This window comes from Cololabis saira, chromosome 10 (assembly GCF_033807715.1).
Source record: "Cololabis saira isolate AMF1-May2022 chromosome 10, fColSai1.1, whole genome shotgun sequence".
In the NCBI taxonomy this organism is placed as follows: domain Eukaryota; kingdom Metazoa; phylum Chordata; class Actinopteri; order Beloniformes; family Belonidae; genus Cololabis; species Cololabis saira.
The window spans coordinates 27,063,660-27,084,850 of record NC_084596.1 but is presented as its reverse complement, the minus strand read 5'-3'; the positions used below and the strand labels follow the sequence as shown (position 1 = coordinate 27,084,850).

General features: G+C 38.0%; 1 protein-coding gene across 2 annotated transcripts; it reads left to right on the top strand.

The window, feature by feature from the left end:
- Positions 1–15,526: 15,526 nt before the first annotated feature.
- aqp4 (aquaporin 4) lies at positions 15,527–20,554 on the top strand. 2 transcript variants are annotated; one of them, XM_061732354.1, is made up of 5 exons: positions 15,527–15,651; positions 16,226–16,643; positions 16,726–16,890; positions 17,485–17,565; positions 18,846–20,554. In XM_061732354.1, exons 1-5 carry the CDS (start codon positions 15,560–15,562, stop codon positions 19,095–19,097), a joined length of 1,008 nt encoding a protein of 335 aa, XP_061588338.1. In that variant the 5' UTR covers positions 15,527–15,559; the 3' UTR covers positions 19,098–20,554. The 2 variants fall into 2 exon arrangements, with proteins under 2 accessions (XP_061588338.1, XP_061588339.1); XM_061732355.1 differs by having other exon boundaries at positions 15,563–15,805; positions 18,846–20,553.
- The last annotated feature ends 637 nt before the right edge of the window (positions 20,555–21,191 follow it).

Here is a 21,191-nt window from a genome sequence, read left to right as displayed (position 1 = left end):
AACATGTACGTATACTGTAGACACTACAGCAGCGGGAATCCGTGGAAACTCCACCAACTCAGGGGCAGCTCAAAAATGTTGGGTTTCAGTGATTTAAAAAAAAAATGCTGAATTTCTTTATAATCCCAGAGGCCGTGATGAGGAAATACATCTAGAAAGCATGATGTCATCACCACCATGCTTCACAGTGAGAACGGTGTTGTTGGTGTTATGGTTTTGTGACACTTTTCTTTTTTCATTGTTCTGACATTTTTCTTCAGGGCAAAAAGTCCAATTCTTCTTTTTTTTTCACATGGGAAAGCCTTTCGCTGAAATCCAACCGATTTGAAAAAAATCTTTGAAAAACAAGGACCAGTGGTCTATAAAGGCTGTCTTTGTGGAGTGTTTAGCTTTGAGTAATCCGATAGGCAGACTAGAAGTGGACAGCATCCCTTTCATGGAGCTTTGTAGCTTCTCAAGAGATTCTCGTGGCTTCTTTCTTGCATCTTTGATTTACTCTCTTAACTGTTCTGTAAGTTTTTGTGGTCTGCAGTCTTCCCTTATGTTATGGGGCTGTATTCATTTCATTTTCTAAGAATGGGTTTAACGGTACTCTGGTGGCTCTTAAGACTTTTTAAACTTGTTTATGTGTATGTCTATGTATATATTAATTCATTTACTCACTCATCTAACTTTTCTTGTTTACTTGTGTAAGGTATTCCAGGAGCATTAGAAGAAGGATGTATGGACTAAAACATCTCATTGCCTTCTGATGCTTAAAAAAAAAGAAACTATCCCAGTCAACAAACACCAGATGCATGCTAGCTTAAGAATCATCTATTTTTTTTTTCCTTTCTGTGTGACAAGGGTCAAATGAGCTTTCAAAAGCAGATTGTTCCCGTTTGCCTCATTTACTTCAGTCAGAATAAACCCTTTCACTAGTCCAAGCTTTCAGGCAGCCACTAATTTGGCTCCTTGACAAGGCTATATATTATATAACAGTGCTGGGATTCTCTTCACAGTGGCATGTAGAAAACTTGGCACGGTGCAGTGATAACAAAGGCAGAAACTCCTGCCTAACAGAGCATGGCAGGCTTCATCTGCAAGGAAAACATGCTAGCTACCAGAGACACCCTGCCTGTTGTATTTCCCTGGGTTACAGCTGGTGCTAAATATGCAAGGATGTCCTTTTTGTAATCGTATTACAGTAAGTGTGTATGTGGGTATGGATTGTCACTGCACAGTTGACCTCATGCAGCAATCATTTTGCATTTATTGCTATAGTTTGATTGTATGTTGGATATGTATGTGTGTGGTACAACCTGATCTCACAAAAATCCGTGAAATGCCCACGACCTCTCACCACTATTTTCCGTGGTACCAACACGGAAACTGGTAAAATTACGTGTGGGCACCACGGATATTGTACCATGCAAAGTCAATGGGATCCGTGGTCGTGATATATACACGGATTATGACATTATTATTATTTATATATTATTCTTTGTTATAGTGGCTAAATTATGCGTTTTTGTCGCGCAAGGTACGGTTTTTTACTGTCAGTTTGTAAAAACATGTTTTTAACACTGTTTTAGCAGTGTTTTAATGAGGTTTTAATCTGAGCACCACGGATATAGTACTATGCAAAGTCAATGGGGGCGTGGTCGTGATATATACACGAATTATGACATTATTATTATTTATATATTATTCTTTGTTATAGTGGCTAAATTATGCGTTTTTGGCGCGCAACGTACTGTTTTTTAATGTCAGTTTGTAAAAGCCCGTTTTTAACGCTGTTTTAGCAGTGTTTTAATGAGGTTTTAATCTGAGCACCACGGATATAGTACTATGCAAAGTCAATGGGGGCGTGGTCGTGATATATACACGAATTATGACATTATTATTATTTATATATTATTCTTTGTTATAGTGGCTAAATTATGCGTTTTTGTCGCGCAACGTACTGTTTTTTTAATGTCAGTTTGTAAAAGCCCGTTTTTAACGCTGTTTTAGCAGTGTTTTAATGAGGTTTTAATCTGAGCACCACGGATATAGTACTATGCAAAGTCAATGGGGGCGTGGTCGTGATATATACACGAATTATGACATTATTATTATTTATATATTATTCTTTGTTATAGTGGCTAAATTATGCGTTTTTGGCGCGCAACGTACTGTTTTTTAATGTCAGTTTGTAAAAGCCCGTTTTTAACGCTGTTTTAGCAGTGTTTTTATGAGGTTTTAATCTGACCACCACGGATATAGTACTATGCAAAGTCAATGGGGGCGTGGTCGTGATATATACACGAATTATGACATTATTATTATTTATATATTATTCTTTGTTATAGTGGCTAAATTATGCGTTTTTGTCGCGCAACGTGCTGTTTTTTAATGTCAGTTTGTAAAAGCCCGTTTTTAACGCTGTTTTAGCAGTGTTTTTATGAGGTTTTAATCTGACCACCACGGATATAGTAGCCTACGATGCAAAGCAACCTGATCTCACAAAAGTCTGGGAAATGCCCACGACCTATTTCCGTGGTACCAACACGGAAAGTGGTATAATTCCGTGTGACCACCACGATATAGTACTATGCAAAGTCAATGGGATCCATGGTCGTGATATACACACGGATAATGCCCACGACCTATTTTCCGTGGTACCAACACGGAAAGTGCTATAATTCCGTGTGACCAACACGGATATAGTACTGTGCAAAGTCAATGGGATCCGTGGTCGTGATATATACACGTTTTTTGACATTATTATTATTTATATATTATTCTTTGTTAAAGTGGCTAAATTATGCGTTTTTGTTGCGCAAGGTACGGTTTTTTACTGTCAGTTTGTAAAAACATGTTTTTAACGCTGTTTTAGCAGTGTTTTAATGAGGTTTTAATCTGACCACCACGGATATAGTACTATGCAAAGTCAATGGGAGGCGTGGTCGTGATATATACACGTTTTATGACATTATTATTATTTATATATTATTCTTTGTTATAGTGGCTAAATTATGCGTTTTTGGCGCGCAAGGTACGGTTTTTACTGCCAGTTTGTAAAAACATGTTTTTAACGCTGTTTTAAGAACAGACAGGCGATATTTAAAGTTTCTCCCATTTCGTCAACCACAGGGGATTCCCTGGGCGTCCCCTCTACGTCATAGAGTGACGAGGGGGGATCCTGATCACGTGACGGATCCCCCCGAATAATAATGATAATGCTAATGATAATAGTAATATTAATAATAATAATAAGAAGAAGAAGAAGAAGAAGAAGAAGAAGAAGAAGAAGAAGAAGAATGATAATAATAATAAGAATGATGATAATAATAATGATAATGATACTAATAATAATAATAACAATGATGATAATAATAATAATAATAATAATAATAATAATAATAATAATAATAATAATAATAATAATAATAATAATAATAATAATAATAATAATAATGCAGAAATTAATTAATTATTTATATTAATCATAATATTAATATTTAGTATAATAATAAATACACCTGTAGCACAAACCAGTGTTTATAGCAAACATTCAGAGACATTATCAGACAATGATTAATGACGCAACACAGTCTCACTCCGGAGGCATGTGCTTGTGCTCTTACAACGCCATATTAAAACAAATTATAAACCACATTAACACTTCATAAAAACAAAGATCGAGGGATGAGGTCTGAAAGATCTGTTTTGAAACGTGGCTTAATACGTTACGCCACTGAACGCAACCCTTCCTGTCGCCGAGATAGGCAGCAGGACAAAACGTTAAAATAGCACTAATAAATGCATATATTGATCTTGTCCATCACATACATCTACTCACGATATAAATATACATTTTATGGTCACACTTTGTCTGTTGAAAAATGAGCGGATATATTATTTCGGAACCCTAATGTCAACATCTGTTATGAGATTCTGTTATAGTGGGAGGCCCCGCCCCCTCCGGTGTTGTCATGGTAACGTTTTGCCCCGACTGTTAAACAGGAAGTGCTGTACAGCTGATGTCTCGAACGTTAACCGTTGAACGTTAATTAAAGCAGAGACGTTCAATAAACTGTATAGCGTATCTTTGATTAAAGTACTGCTGAAGTGATAGAAACGCTCCATGTCTCCTCTCCATTTATTGAACACAAACAACATCTTAACCCTAAACCGGAAGGAGGTTACCAGAACTTTTGAACTTTTTTTAAAAACATTTTTTAAGATGTGTTTGCATAACTTAAACACACAGAAATGTATTAGCACTATGATATATTATACATTTGATCATCCTTGATCATCCAGGATCATCCTGTCAGACTGGGGAAGCGGTTAAAGGGTCTCTAAATAGCCATGTTAAGTTAATGGGAAAATTTCAAAAGGTGAAACAATCAGTATTTAAAGGGGAAAATAAACTCAGAACTGGTCCAAATTGAATAGTATGACTGTGTATAATACTATCATCGATATCTTAAAGAAATCTGGCCACAAAATACTCGTTAAAAGATTTTGACTGATTGTTTCCAGCTCAGCCCCTTAAATAGGTCTCTGAATATACAAGTCAAACATCCATGATCTGTACCAACAAGAAAATCAAACTTTGTCGTAGGACAACAGTGAAGACATCGTTGGAAAGGTCTTAACCTCAGGAGCAACATATGTCAATATGAGATTTGTGGGCAATTCCTGCTCCCCAGGTGTGCCCTTTGAACCTTGTACCTGTGACACTTTTGAAGGCCTATAATTCAACAACAAAATATGCTAGAGACATGGGGTCAACAGTTTTGGAAAGCTCTGCACCTCTACTATCATGCCCGACAGTAGTCCAATAGGGGGCGCCACTGAATAGGGTCAAAACCTATAAAAAACATGATTTCACCCTCTTACCAATACAAAAGTCAAAATCAGACCGAACAGGCGTGCTTCCCACCCTTAAAAACATATAATAAGCTTGCAAAGTTCGTGATCACAGTTTTATATAAGCGCTAATTCATTGGAACTACAAAAGCTATGACGTAGCACAATGCTGTGTATTGTAACTTGGCGCAAATTGTAGTTCTGTAACCTCTTCCGGTTTAGGGTTAAGATGTTGACATTAGGGTTCCGAAATAATATATCCGCTCATTTTTCAACAGACAAAGTGTGACCATAAAATGTATATTTATATCGTGAGTAGATGTATGTGATGGACAAGATCAATATATGCATTTATTAGTGCTATTTTAACGTTTTGTCCTGCTGCCTATCTCGGCGACAGGAAGGGTTGCGTTCAGTGGCGTAACGTATTAAGCCACGTTTCAAAACAGATCTTTCAGACCTCATCCCTCGATCTTTGTTTTTATGAAGTGTTAATGTGGTTTATAATTTGTTTTAATATGGCGTTGTAAGAGCACAAGCACATGCCTCCGGAGTGAGACTGTGTTGCGTCATTAATCATTGTCTGATAATGTCTCTGAATGTTTGCTATAAACACTGGTTTGTGCTACAGGTGTATTTATTATTATACTAAATATTAATATTATGATTAATATAAATAATTAATTAATTTCTGCATTATTATTATTATTATTATTATTATTATTATTATTATTATTATTATTATTATTATCATCATTGTTATTATTATTATTAGTATCATTATCATTATTATTATTATCATTCTTCTTCTTCTTCTTCTTCTTCTTCTTCTTCTTCTTCTTCTTCTTATTATTATTATTAATATTACTATTATCATTAGCATTATCATTATTATTCGGGGGGATCCGTCACGTGATCAGGATCCCCCCTCGTCACTCTATGACGTAGAGGGGACGCCCAGGGAATCCCCTGTGGTTGACGAAATGGGAGAAACTTTAAATATCGCCTGTCTGTTCTTAAAACAGCGTTAAAAACATGTTTTTACAAACTGGCAGTAAAAACCGTACCTTGCGCGCCAAAAACGCATAATTTAGCCACTATAACAAAGAATAATATATAAATAATAATAATGTCATAAAACGTGTATATATCACGACCACGCCTCCCATTGACTTTGCATAGTACTATATCCGTGGTGGTCAGATTAAAACCTCATTAAAACACTGCTAAAACAGCGTTAAAAACATGTTTTTACAAACTGACAGTAAAAAACCGTACCTTGCGCAACAAAAACGCATAATTTAGCCACTTTAACAAAGAATAATATATAAATAATAATAATGTCAAAAAACGTGTATATATCACGACCACGGATCCCATTGACTTTGCACAGTACTATATCCGTGTTGGTCACACGGAATTATAGCACTTTCCGTGTTGGTACCACGGAAAATAGGTCGTGGGCATTATCCGTGTGTATATCACGACCATGGATCCCATTGACTTTGCATAGTACTATATCGTGGTGGTCACACGGAATTATACCACTTTCCGTGTTGGTACCACGGAAATAGGTCGTGGGCATTTCCCAGACTTTTGTGAGATCAGGTTGCTTTGCATAGTAGGCTACTATATCCGTGGTGGTCAGATTAAAACCTCATAAAAACACTGCTAAAACAGCGTTAAAAACGGGCTTTTACAAACTGACATTAAAAAACAGTACGTTGCGCGACAAAAACGCATAATTTAGCCACTATAACAAAGAATAATATATAAATAATAATAATGTCATAATTCGTGTATATATCACGACCACGCCCCCATTGACTTTGCATAGTACTATATCCGTGGTGGTCAGATTAAAACCTCATAAAAACACTGCTAAAACAGCGTTAAAAACGGGCTTTTACAAACTGACATTAAAAAACAGTACGTTGCGCGCCAAAAACGCATAATTTAGCCACTATAACAAAGAATAATATATAAATAATAATAATGTCATAATTCGTGTATATATCACGACCACGCCCCCATTGACTTTGCATAGTACTATATCCGTGGTGCTCAGATTAAAACCTCATTAAAACACTGCTAAAACAGCGTTAAAAACGGGCTTTTACAAACTGACATTAAAAAACAGTACGTTGCGCGACAAAAACGCATAATTTAGCCACTATAACAAAGAATAATATATAAATAATAATAATGTCATAATTCGTGTATATATCACGACCACGCCCCCATTGACTTTGCATAGTACTATATCCGTGGTGCTCAGATTAAAACCTCATTAAAACACTGCTAAAACAGCGTTAAAAACGGGCTTTTACAAACTGACATTAAAAAACAGTACGTTGCGCGCCAAAAACGCATAATTTAGCCACTATAACAAAGAATAATATATAAATAATAATAATGTCATAATTCGTGTATATATCACGACCACGCCCCCATTGACTTTGCATAGTACTATATCCGTGGTGCTCAGATTAAAACCTCATTAAAACACTGCTAAAACAGCGTTAAAAACGGGCTTTTACAAACTGACATTAAAAAAACAGTACGTTGCGCGACAAAAACGCATAATTTAGCCACTATAACAAAGAATAATATATAAATAATAATAATGTCATAATTCGTGTATATATCACGACCACGCCCCCATTGACTTTGCATAGTACTATATCCGTGGTGCTCAGATTAAAACCTCATTAAAACACTGCTAAAACAGCGTTAAAAACGGGCTTTTACAAACTGACATTAAAAAACAGTACGTTGCGCGCCAAAAACGCATAATTTAGCCACTATAACAAAGAATAATATATAAATAATAATAATGTCATAATTCGTGTATATATCACGACCACGCCCCCATTGACTTTGCATAGTACTATATCCGTGGTGCTCAGATTAAAACCTCATTAAAACACTGCTAAAACAGCGTTAAAAACATGTTTTTACAAACTGACAGTAAAAAACCGTACCTTGCGCGACAAAAACGCATAATTTAGCCACTATAACAAAGAATAATATATAAATAATAATAATGTCATAATCCGTGTATATATCACGACCACGGATCCCATTGACTTTGCATGGTACAATATCCGTGGTGCCCACACGTAATTTTACCAGTTTCCGTGTTGGTACCACGGAAAATAGTGGTGAGAGGTCGTGGGCATTTCACGGATTTTTGTGAGATCAGGTTGGTGTGGTAAGTACCTAAGACCAAGCAGCGCAGCAGAGGTGAGTACACCTGCGACCACTGCAGCAAACATGGTTAGAGAGTTTGTCTGTCAGATTTACCTCCATGTAAGCTGCATACTGTAATAGTATTGAACAGTGGGATGCAACAAAATGTATTTTGTTTTTATAAACAGATAGATAGATAGATAGATAGATAGATAGATAGATAGATAGATAGATAGATAGATAGATAGATAGATAGATAGATAGATAGATAGATAGATAGATAGATAGATAGATAGATAGATAGATAGATAGATAGATAGATAGATAGATAGATAGATAGATAGATAGAAAGAAGTCTTGCCATAATAAGCAGAAATGCACACATTACTTCTGAACACATTAAAGTCTCTTTTTTACAAATTGCTTCACTTGAAACTAAACTGTGCAATCTAGGGGGCAGTTTTTTAATCAAACAGTACTGCAACTGTACCAACAAACATTAACTGATTCGACTGCAATTTAAATGCATGCAAATCTAGAGAATTTAGGCAAGATTTTAATGAGTAAAAGAAGGGACTCCTGTGATGTGCGGGATGCCCGGAGGAGCTATTGAAGCAGGATCTAGGAAAAGGATTCCTCATGATACTCAGAAGTGGTTTTAAACGATTAACGCAGCTCATCAATATTCAAGTGTGTATAGTGTGCAGATTTACATTTAAATGTAGAATGAGCAAGCCCAGTGGCCATATTTACTTATGTAAACAAAACTGTATGCATGCATAATTGTTGAGTTTTGCCTTTACTTTTTTTCAGTAATTAAAAGAAATAAAAAAGGAACTCCATCTCCTATGAAATCTCTGTTGTGGTCTTGTTTATGACTGGTAACGCAAGAGGATACTCAGCTGGAATAAATGAAGAGTGATGATGGGTGTCCTTAAATCCATGGCAAAGTTTCAAAGATACTTCCCTCCTTTGATTTATGGTACCATTGGAAGCTTCACATTTCGGTAACACTGATGTGCAGTTGTTGGCACTGTGCATTCAAAATATCTGCAACAACACCTCATCATGTCGAAATCCTAGACGTCTGCCATCTTCATGCACATCCTAAATACAGAAGGTCAAGTATCCAGTGCAAAGGTTAACTGAGCTGACCTTCATGCTGGCAGCACAGCCAATAAGTTATGTAGTTATTCAAAAATAAATAAATACATAAATAGATAAGATTGCGTGAATGCATATTATAAGAGATTTTTTTTTTCTCAAATTAAAGCAACTCTGCATAACTTTCCCACCTCGAAAATTATAGTTTCAAATACTTCAGATGTTTCACTGACAGATATGAGGGTGCACGGGACCCCTGGTGCTGACACAGTGCACCACGTTTTCCTGATATTTTACTATTTAAGTCTGTGGTCCAGACTGTATCACTGTCACAAAGACACTTAATTCTTTATGGGAATGTTTCACATACCAGCACAATGTCTCTGCTAGTCTGGTCTACTAGCAAAACGCTAGCCAGCTCACTGCTCTCAGTACATTCATCATAGGACCAGATCAGAAGAAGAAAGGAGAAAATCTTGGCTTTTGATCTTTGGCAAGAGTTACGCGGAGACAAACGGTGTTATCTTCTTGCTGGACCAGAAAGCAACGCCTCATTATTGACATGGCCTGCCGTGTGTTGTCTCTGTGGTTTCATGTTTTGATGTCACGATACATTTATTTACATTTTAATTTTGAATTGCCCATTTTGGTCGATCATTTCACATCTCGCATATGTGCGTTATCGTTTAACGTTTTCTCTGGAACTCTAAAGCGTTGTCTGTGTCACTTCCTGTCAAGCTATGCAGTTTGCCAGCGGGTTTCACTTTGCGTTGTTTGGGGGGGGAGGGTTCTAAGTTTTGTGAAAAAACTTAGTTGACAAGGTGTTATTGTTAGTTTTTTGCGGTTGTAACGTCTGTGTACATAAATGTGTTGGTTTTTTCTTCACTTTTAATTGTTTTGCGATACTGTCATGGATTGTATGCTGTACTTTTGCCTACTATGATATATGCAAGCTGGGGTTTCACGATACTTTGTTCAGCAGTCGCTGTTGGCTCTGGACGCTTAGGTATCTTTGGTTATATTGAGCTTCAGCTGGTAAATAAACCCACATGCACTGCTGTGCAAGGGTTCAGGTGGTGACATTTACGACAGTGCTGGACCACACCCTGACAGCAAGGGCCCCCAAAGAATTCTTCTGCAGCGGCACTTTACAGACAGATACAAGTTGCATCACTTGAATTACATAATTTCATTACATCTCTAAAATCAAATGGATGCACATTATAAAAGAGAGAATGAAGAATAAGGAATGAAGAAAAGAAGAGAGAGGAAAATGTAAAAAGTTATTTGTTTCATTCTATAATATTGGCTCACAAAATGTGGAATGTGTGTGTGTGTGTGTGTGTGTGTGTGTGTGTGTGTGTGTGTGTGTGTGTGTGTGTGTGTGTGTGTGTGTGTGTGTGTGTGTGTATTTCCTTACACAATTGTGTTTTCAAGCTACACTGACCTTCATGTCATTTCAAAATCACCTTGGCTATCCTCTCAACCTTGTTTTGCTTGATGGGGACACGACTATGCCGGCCTGAACTGACATGAAAGAACTTTTGGATAAATATTAACTCATGACAGATATTGACATATAAAAACTCCAGGCAGTGTTCCGTCCTAGCAAGGTCACTGACATCTAAACTGAATGCATCATTAAGTTAGGTCTCACAAAATTTCATGCTTATATTGCTTCAATGCTTTTACTGTAAATCATTGGTCATGTCCAGTTCAGGGTCTCTGTGTTCTCTAGGTCTTGTTTGCATCTAGTGCAAATGAAACCAAGATAAATCTCAGTATAGTTGGTCTGGATTTATGACTTTGTACATTGTTTTCACATTTTCAAGTTTTATCAAATGATTGCATTTTTAACATTAGTAAGTCTACTTGTGAAGCACACATACAATTGTGAGAAAGATGGAGTGGTGCACTCTGTTTTGTGTTCATTTTACTTTAATGTGGAGCTTTTCAACCAGATATGGAGGTTTAAAATGCTGTTATTTAAATAAAACAAAATCAGCCATCTGTACTGGTAGCATGGAGTGGAATTTCCCAAAAGCTCAGGGGGAGCGTGCAAACGTCCAGTGCTAATTATTTGTATTGCTTTGGTAGAAACATGATATGAGTCAGTGTTTAGAGTGTTTGCTAACACAAATCATCCCAAACTGACATATAATCACATTCTTGCAAATGTAGCAATTTGAATTTAATCATGCAAAGTTCCAAAACTCTTCTTTCACTCGAAGAAAACTAACAACAGAAGTGAGCCTATTGCACCAAAGAGAAGCCGATCATTTATTCAGTCACCTCCACTTACAAACATCTTTGATATTAAAATTCTGCAGAACAAATAATAAATCATTGATTTGTCAATGATCACTGTGTTTATTTAGTAATGACAGTTAACATTTGATAACCATAAAGATAGCAAGCTTAGTTTTCCATTCAGGACAACCAGACCATTTTTGCTCAAGAAGTTTTTCACTAAAAGGAAGGAGAAAGCTTTGCATGCTTTTGCTCACAGGCAAACACTACTATTGTCGATAAGATAATACTGTGGAACTTCATTTTTCCTTTTGTTTCTGGTTTGACTTATGATTTTAATGATAATTAAAGGCCACGATTTTTTAAAGGACATTTTTCCAAGTATAGCACATGTTCTTACCATTATAAATCACAGAGCGCTTCTGGTGTGAGCCCTTCTATACTTAAACATGCAGCAGTACAACCTCTTCTTAGGAAAGCTGGTCTTGACCACTCCAATTTTCTAAGTTGCAATTCCCTTCAAAATTTTTAGAGAAGACTGTATTCCGCCAACTACAATCATTTATGGGGGGAAATGGCACACTATAGATCTTTCAATCTGATTTTAAGGCTCTTTCAGCACCGAATCAGCATTATTAAGGGTACTTAATAATATCTTTCTGGTGACCATATTGTATTGGTTTTGCTTGAATCCTGCTTTTGATTTGATGGACCACAAGATTTTAATATTACCCCTAAATCGCCTAGTGGGTATTTGTGATACTGCATGTGATTGGTTTAGTTCGTATCTGGCTGATAGGCCCTTCTGTGTCAGGATTTCAGGCTCAAAATCATCCTGCGCCCCTCTGTCATGTGGGGTCCCGCAGGCCTCAGTTCCAGGACCACTGCTTTTTTACCTATGCTTGTTGCCTCAGGGCTCTATCCTTAGGAGGCATTGAATTTCATTCCACTGCTATGCTGATGATTGTCAGATTTACTTGCCCTTAAAGCAGAAGGATGGCTTTTCAAGTAAACCACTCTTGGATTGTTTGGAGTATATATATTGGAGCTTGGTTGACCCTGAATTTTTTTAATTTCAATGAAAAGAAAACAGAGGGAATCGTTTTTGGACCCCTGTGAGTCCACCTCTGTTGATTTGGGACCCCTGACAACATTTTAAACTGACCATTACCAATCTTGGTTTTAAATTGGATAGTGATTTAAAACTGAACTGCCAAATTAGGGCTGTTGTTTAGTCCTGTTTTTAACAATTTAAAGTGTTTGAAAAGAGTGAAATATTTTCTTTCCAAGCAGCATTTTGAAACACTGATCCACACGTTCATTTCTTCCTGTCTGGATTACTGTTATGCACTTTATGCTAGAGTGAGTCAGTCCTTGCTCTCACATCTGCAGCTGGTTCAGAACGCCACTGCACGACTTTTAACTGGTACCCCTAAAAGAGAGCACATCACCCCTGTCCTGGCTTCACTCCAATGGCTGCCTGTGTTTTATAGAGTTCATTTTGAAATTCTTATGTTTGTTTTTAAATTATCTTGTCCCGCTTTACCTTTCTAAGCTTCTTCCTCCCTACTTATGTACTTTCTCAGTCCTTCAAGTTGGCTGACATGCTACTCCTGCAGGTACAGAGGTCTAGGAGGAAGCTCAGAAGTCAGAAGCTGTACTTTTATATACATATATATATATATATATATATATAAATATATATATATATATATATATATATATATATATATATATATATATATATATATATATATATATATATATACACACACATCTGATGTTTTATCTGTTTTATGTTTTTTAAAGTCTCTGATAGTTCTTAGTTTTCACCCATGTGCAGCACTTTGTCTCAGCTGTAGGTGTGTTAAGTACTTTATAAATAAAGTTGGTATGGTGTGGTATAATTTAGTTTGGGTTACAGACACACACACAACCTGATAGCTCGTCTGCTTGGATATGGTTCTGACAGAGCGGTAACACATTGAGACGTGGGTATTTTTGGAAATGGTTCCTCAGAGACTACCTGTTGATGTCTTCATCTGTTTCAGCAATTAGTTTCAAGAAGCTTTGACAAAACTTCCTTCATTTCTCAGAATCATGGATTGTTTTTTTTGTTATCATTTACTAGTAACAACAACAAGCAAAATACACTCTTACATGAAGCAGATGATTGTTAGACAGAACATTTTTGCACCACTGCTTACATTCTTGTGGAATCAGGAACAGGAGTGCAACCAGACTTTTAAACAACTTCAGTGCAGATTTTTTTGCAAAAAATATTTAAAGTAAGAAGATTTAAAAGTGGCAATTAATGTGAAGACAGGGGCCAATGGAGCTGCAACAAAATAAATTACAATTTGAAGCCTCTGACAAGACATAAAAAGGTTAGTCCATATACGTGTGTAATGTACCAACAAAACAAAGTCATTTTCATTTTGTAAGTTTGCAGAATATGCATAAAAAATACTTGTTTATGCAAGAGTCTCCATTCGGTAGTTGCCACCTTGTCATAAGCCTGTACAAGTCAAATACAGATGTCACGCAAACTACCGTCTGTAGAGGAAAAAGAGGAAGAGTTCATCGGTTCTCCTTCCAACACTTCATGCATATATAAACACTGATCCAGGTCTATGGAAGCAGTGGCCAGGAACTTTTCTTCATTTTTGTCCATTGACATTTTTGAAGCATTAAGTAGTTGTTTTGTACAGATTTATAACAACGCAGCAGTAACTAGAAGGAGATATTTGTACTGAGACGTTTTGTACACTTTTTGTACACATACAAAGTTAAAAGAGCTGTATGTAAGAGCAATAATAAAACAAATCATAAAATGACCCCGATATGTCAACAGACATTTAAAAATCATGTTCATTTCAAATACTTATGTCACTGACAACAGCACTCAAGCAGTTGCAGCCCTCAACTGATGTTCATGTTGTTATTTTTTGTTTTGGCCTGAAGCTCCACCCTCCACCTATCCCCCAATCACAAAGTCAGTATTGTTTCGGCATCCGGGTTGCCAGCTCGGCTCTAATTATCGCAGCCATGGCAGCCTACGTTCCTGCTGCATTCTGCAGCTTACCTGGCAACCTCTGGTCGGGGGGAGGAGGGGGAGGGTACACGCCGCTCAACAATATTTTGAAAGTGACTGCAGTACCAGTTTTGGACATTTCTTACAGACGGCTCCTTTAAAGTGACCTTGTCTGCAAGGATCATATCCAGTCTATCTCTGAAGTGGAATGACATATTTGAATTTTAGTGACTTAAAATCATTTATTTTAGGTCCTGGCCTCAATTCTCACTCAACTGCTGCAATTCATGTTGTTCTGGTCCAAAATGAAGCTTTATGCGCCTTTCATCTAATAATAGACCTACTGTTTGTTTTAATTGCAGACTGTTCCTTTAAAAGTACCCTCACCCCCACCCTACCCTCTCCCCCTCCACGCTAGTCTTCGTTATAATGTTGTTAAATTGTTTGAGTATGTTGCTTTCTTTGCACCTTCACACTGTGGTTTTATACACAGTATGAAGGTGTCTTTTTTCCCTCCGCTTTCCAGGTGGTATCATTTCTCAGCTAATTGCAACAGTATACCCACGTCATATGTTGTCATCTGTTTTGTTTTTTTCTGTTCTGATGGCCTGCACTGGAATGTAATTTGGTTGCGTCGGGACGCTGGCTCAATAACAAATAAAGCTATTTCAATTTCAATTTTAGCATATTGTGTTAAAAGATGGAGACGGTTTTTTCATATGAAACATTATATGAAATCACTGTTAAACTGTCTAGTAGATGTTAGTGTGGGGAAAAGTGTGAACAAAATGGAAATACTCAAAATTTTATGAAATGTATGTTGTTTGCATATATTTTCCTCTTCTTTCAATATCAAAATAGTTCTGCTGCATTATTTGTACTTTCTTTTTAACAGGGTAACTTGAAATGGTCTTCAATCCAGCATGTACTTTTCTTTTTTTTAGCTGCAGTTGGCAGTGGTTGTCAGTGCTGTGCTCGGTCCAGCACCTTTTTCAAAGCCCTGATATGACAAAGACTCAGAGGCTGATTGACTCAGTGTGCGGTTGCACTGCAAGCATTCTCAGAACTCCTCCCACCAAGCAGGCTGTTTAATTCCTGTGAGGGGATGCTTGGGTAGTAGCCCAATAAAGCTGCTGGATGCGGTCCCAAGGCGCAATGTGTAGCTCATCTTCTTCTGAGAGACGTGCGCTCTGCTCCACTCCTGCGCTCACACAACCTGCTGCTCTTCTGTAAGTACTGCAGGTCACAGCCTTTCCAACTTAAAAAGTAGCTGTGATGAAGGGAGAGGTGTCTCTGCCGGTTCAGTAAATCAGCAGGACTTATGAATGAAAACATATTACACACAACGGGGACAGAAAGAGGCAGAACACTTCTTTGCATTCGGTAAGTTTTAGCTTTTGTTAAAAATGAAGTTTGCAGTGGTTTTGCAGTGGGAATTGAATTTCTATTTTTTTTTTCTAAAAGTTCAGTAACTCATCAATGTTCTACTTCATGAACTAGAGTATTAACAGTTTATAAGTAGTACACGCTTCCTACATCTTGATTCAAGTTCAGCTACGCCATCAATTAACTGTCGTCTGCTTTGACATGCTGGCATGATAATTTGCCCACATGCACAATGGTTAAAGAGTGCTCTGCATGGCATTTTGTCATAGAAAGTCACTCACTTAAATCCCTGGTGGAGTTATAAATGTTTTGCCCAGAGGCAGCTCTTCTGATATGGTTCAGTACATTCCCTGCCACATGCACGCGCTACGAATACGTAAGTAGGCTAATCATTTTCCTCATTATTCCTTTTGCCAGGAGGTTCCTGTCCCGGTGTAACTCTCATACCATAATGGTGGCTTTTAAAGGGATCTGGACCAAGGACTTCTGGAGGGCTGTGTCAGGAGAATACCTGGCCACTGTCATCTTTGTCCTCCTCGGCCTGGGCTCCACTATCAACTGGGCTGCGGGCGAGGAGAAGCCCCCCCCCGCCGACCTGGTCCTCATCTCCCTGTGCTTTGGCCTCAGCATTGCTACGATGGTGCAGTGTTTTGGCCACATCAGCGGTGGACACATCAATCCAGCCGTCACTGCAGCTATGGTTGTGACTAGAAAACTGAGCCTGGCAAAGGCTGTGTTCTATGTAGTGGCTCAGTGCCTGGGAGCTATTACTGGAGCTGGGATTCTCTACTTAGTCACACCTGCTGCTGTTAGAGGATCCCTCGGTTTGACAACGGTAACACCTTCACTTTTTTTTTTTTTTGCGTGTATTAGGAGTGTATATTACATTTTCATGAGGAAAATATTCTGTTTCCAAGGTGAACTCCACCATCTCCGTGGGCCACGCCCTTCTTGTGGAGCTCCTCATCACGTTCGAACTGGTCTTCACTGTGTTCGCCACCTGTGACCCCAAACGCACAGACCTCAGCGGCTCTGCAAGCCTGTCTATTGGCCTTGCTGTAGCTATAGGTCACTTATTTGCAGTAAGTACTTTGCTGTATGTTAAGAATGCAGGATTATCATAAAAAGATCATGGGTTCAAAGGAGATTTACGATGAGACAGATATCCAAGATGTTTAAACTTAATAGTAATGCTTTAGAGCTCTTCAACATATCTGTCTACATACTAGCTGACTCCTCCAGCATTAAAACACAGATTTAGCGATTAATCAGAAGATTATATTACACCTCTTATTAAAGAAGTGCTGAACAAGCGGGACTGGGAGAACAAGCTCCTGTAGATGAGTGAGAACAGGTGCTTCCAGCACGTTTTCCTCTATGTGTGATATCCCTTGATTAACACCCAGGTGTGCAGATCTTTACTGGAGGGTGTCATCGCATGGCAACTGATCCCAGGGGGTTCCTGAACCCGGAGGGGTGAATGAATTCTCAGGAAAATACATCTTATTTGTCACGCTGCTAAATATGTTAAACTGAATAAACATGCACTGTATGGCAGCTTATATCAGCTTTATTCTTCTAGATAAAAATGACCTTATAGGCATGTTTGATGTTATTTGTACAGCCATGATCTTTTATCCTTTCATCTAATAACATTCATTTTGATATTTTTGAAGATTCCCTACACAGGAGCCAGCATGAACCCGGCTCGTTCCTTTGGGCCCGCAATGGTCACGCTTAACTTTGAGAACCACTGGGTAAGAGAATGAAAATGTTCAACTGCTTTTATGTCCAAAATATTATCCAGTAGTATTTATTTTATCATATTTTTTTTACTCTATTTAAAGTGCCACATATCAGATTGTTAACTGAAAAAGAAAAAAAAAGCACAGACTTTGTATTAAGTCATTCAGATATGCTTAATGTTCATTCAACATCAAGCTTCTTAACAAGATGCCACTGATGAAGAGGAGCATAAGTGTTTTTCTGTATCCAGGCAATCATTTCCACTGAGCTATTTGCAGATAGCATGGTGCCATGCTCTGAGTGTGCGTGTGTGTGTGTGTGTGTGTGTGTGTGTGTGTGTGTGTGTGTGTGTGTGTGTGTGTGTGTGTGTGTGTGTGTGTGTGTGTGTGTGTGTGTGTGTGTGTGTGTGTGTGTGTGTGTGTGTGTGTGTGTGTGTGTGTGTGTGTGCGCAGAGTGGTTCTCAGTAGGATCCATCAGTACACTGTAAAGTCATTTGTCACTTTAGGATGATTCAACTTCAAATGAGGTATTGTAAGTGCTTATTAAGTAATTAATCAAACATTTTAGATCAAAAGAATTATATTGCAATAATTTGCTCCCCATTATCTCAGTTTGAATATTTGATCATTCAATCATGAGATATGTTTTGCATAAACAGCATTCAACTGATATGCTGCCATTTAAATCCATTTAGACTTAAAGGTAGGGTAAGTCATTTCATGATGACATCACGTCTATTGATATTTCAAACTCCACATGGAGAGCTGGCTCCTCCTTCCTCCTTCTTCCAGTGCTCCCTGAGAAAACGCATCCCATCATGAATTCATGAGCTCATGCGCTCAAATCCTGTGATTGGCTGGAGCAATGTTTGTTATTGTTGAGGGGGTAAGCCGCCCCCACTCTGTTTGTTTCCACTTTGCAGAGCAGGGCTGTGAACAAAGACCTTATTAATTTGTTTCTTTGATGGTTTTTGGCACATCTTACTCAAGAGATGCACAGCGAGTGGAGGAGATATTCATAAGTAAACTCCTGTCTGTATGTATTCAACTCATCATAACAACTCTGAAGGACTATTGATCAACAAGTTAAAAGTTAAAATCTCATTGTCCAACAAATTCTAGGTGGCGTTTTATTTTTATTTCATTGATTGTTGTCTCTTGGTCAGTGTGAAATCAGATATCGCTTCTCTTGTTAGCACGTGTCTGATAATGCAGAAGAGTTTACATGCTTCTAATGAGTCACTTCTAAAGCCGTTGACTGATTCAGGTGTCTCCCTTGCTGTTTGTGGCAGGTGTATTGGGTGGGTCCCGTTCTGGGCGGCATCTTGGCTGCAGGTTTGTATGAGTACCTGTACTGCCCTGACCCTGACATAAAGATGAGGCTGAAACACGTCTTTAAGAGGGACTCGTCAGGGATATACAAAGAAGTGGAAAGCAAGGACCTTGGCATCAAGCCAGGATCCATCCATAACATTGATCTGGAGAAAGCTGAGAAAACACATTCTTTCCAGGACACGACGGGAGAAGTGCTGTCCTCTGTATGACTATCACGAGCACTGGAAATGGAGACTAATTTGTAGCAAAGAAAGACAGTTGAACTCTGGAGTATCCATCTTGAACTTGTTCCCCTCCATCAACTTTGTCCTCAAAGATGACAATGATTTTTGTCAATGACACAACGCAGCGGTAGAACTTTCATTGCCATAAAACTAATATGATATTATGGCTTAATCCAACAAACAACTATAGCCCATTCAATTCTCTTTCCAAGGACCTCTCTGAGTGATTTAATCACAGTGTTGTCATGCAGCTCACACTACACACTGCTGAATGACAGCCCCGATACATTGTGCTGAGGAAGTATGTGTAGGGTCATCCAATTATGTGGGGTCATCACGCTGAATTGGGGAAGTGAGGAGGAAAATGCAACCTTGTTATTTTTGGATTAGTGTCACATTTGGTCTGCCTTCTGTATATGTAATGAAAGGAGAGATTGTCCTTGTTGATCATTAAACACATTATGGATCATAGGCGATGTAAGGCAGCTATGAGAAGCTGTGTTAACAGAGTTGTGTCACCGTTCTCTATTTCCAGTGCGTTAATCAGTTTGTTTATCTCATGGAAACTGTTTTTTTTTTCGGAGGGTGTGTTTTTTTTTGGAATTCATCTCCACAGTCCCTTTACATTTCTTTTATCTATGTAACAAAACTTGTGCACTTAGCTTTTCCTTTCATACTATAAATCTAGACTTTGACACTTGATGTTGCTGTGTGATCTTCTGAGCGCGTTACTCAAGTATTTAATGTGTTGATATGTGGAGTCAGTTCTTTGACAGATGGTTGACTTCTTTTGGTGTTTTTGTGTTACAATATTCCTCATGTGTGTGTGTGTGTGTCTGTGTGTCTCTGTGTATGTGCAGATTGGTTCTCAGTAGGATCCATTCAACTTCAAATGAGGTATTGTAAGTGCTTATTAAGTAATTAATCAAAAAAATGTTCTTTTTCATTTAAATTAAAATACTACACAAATAAAGCTGAGTAGAGTTGAAGATATAATGTACATTTTTCCATTGTGTGTGAGGGATTTCAAACAGAACAGATTAGCTTCACGTCTCCTCTGCAGGATTCACATACTGAAAATAAATATAGATATGCTATTTTACTTGGATCATCTGCAGTCGTACTCAGGAAAGGATATATCCAGACCTGGTGGTGAACTGGATCTGTTTTGTGTTAGTTGCAACTTGCAAGGTGCATCAGTAAGAAGAGCTCCGTGTACTCTCAGTCCATCAAAGCAGAAAGACGGGACTAAATTATACGAAATAGAAATTGTCTGTTATTTTTGTGCTTTATTTGCTTTCCTAAATGTATCGCTGATCTTGCAACAATGCTGCTTGCTGCAACTGTACGACATTTGCAAGGTCTCAATACTGGTATACTGTATTTCAGAGGCTAAATCAAAATGTTATTTACTCCCACATAGACCGTCTCCCTCCTTTGAGTCGCCACTTATTCAGTCCATACGTGTGACAATTGCCTCGCCTACAGGCCGAAGTGAGAATAAAGCTCTCTGTAATTTTGCACCTATTTGATTTTGTCCAGGGGAGGGCAGCCATGAGCCTTGAATGAGCAGTTTATACTTCAGGCCTGTGAAGACAAATGTCAGTTTAATTCATACGTCTAAGCTCCGTTTCATATGAAACCCATCCAGATCATTAATTCAGAACCAAACTGGAGGATTAAGCAGTCAAACATGAGCCGAAGCAAGTTTATAGTGAAGAACTGTTTTTGGTCACTTTATATTCTTGGCACTGTCGCAGTTTTGCAAGGGTTCTTTTGGAAAGTGATGCGATTCACATTTTCATGCCTTAATTGAAGTTTATTCCCAGTATTTTTCTGTAGCTGAGAACAAGATGTTAAAATGTTGCTGTGGCACCATCTTTTAGGTACATGCATGCTGTCTGGATGCCTAAAAGCTTCAGAGGTCTGCAACAGTTTTGGTTCCTCTTAATCATCTTTATAGCCCAAATAAATTATAGCTTAAAGGAACATTCTGCAGTCAAATAAACCTTAGGTCTATTATTAGATGATAAGAGGTATAAACTTCTTCTAGGGAACAAAACATGAACTGAAACAGTT

Coding starts and splice junctions, on each gene's coding strand:
- aqp4 (XM_061732354.1), top strand. CDS start 15,560: ATGCGGTCCCAAGGCGCAATGTGTAGCTCATCTTCTTCTGAGAGACGT. Junction 15,652..16,225: donor ACACAACCTGCTGCTCTTCT/GTAAGTACTGCA, acceptor TCCTTTTGCCAG/GAGGTTCCTGTCCCGGTGTA. Junction 16,644..16,725: donor GATCCCTCGGTTTGACAACG/GTAACACCTTCA, acceptor TCTGTTTCCAAG/GTGAACTCCACCATCTCCGT.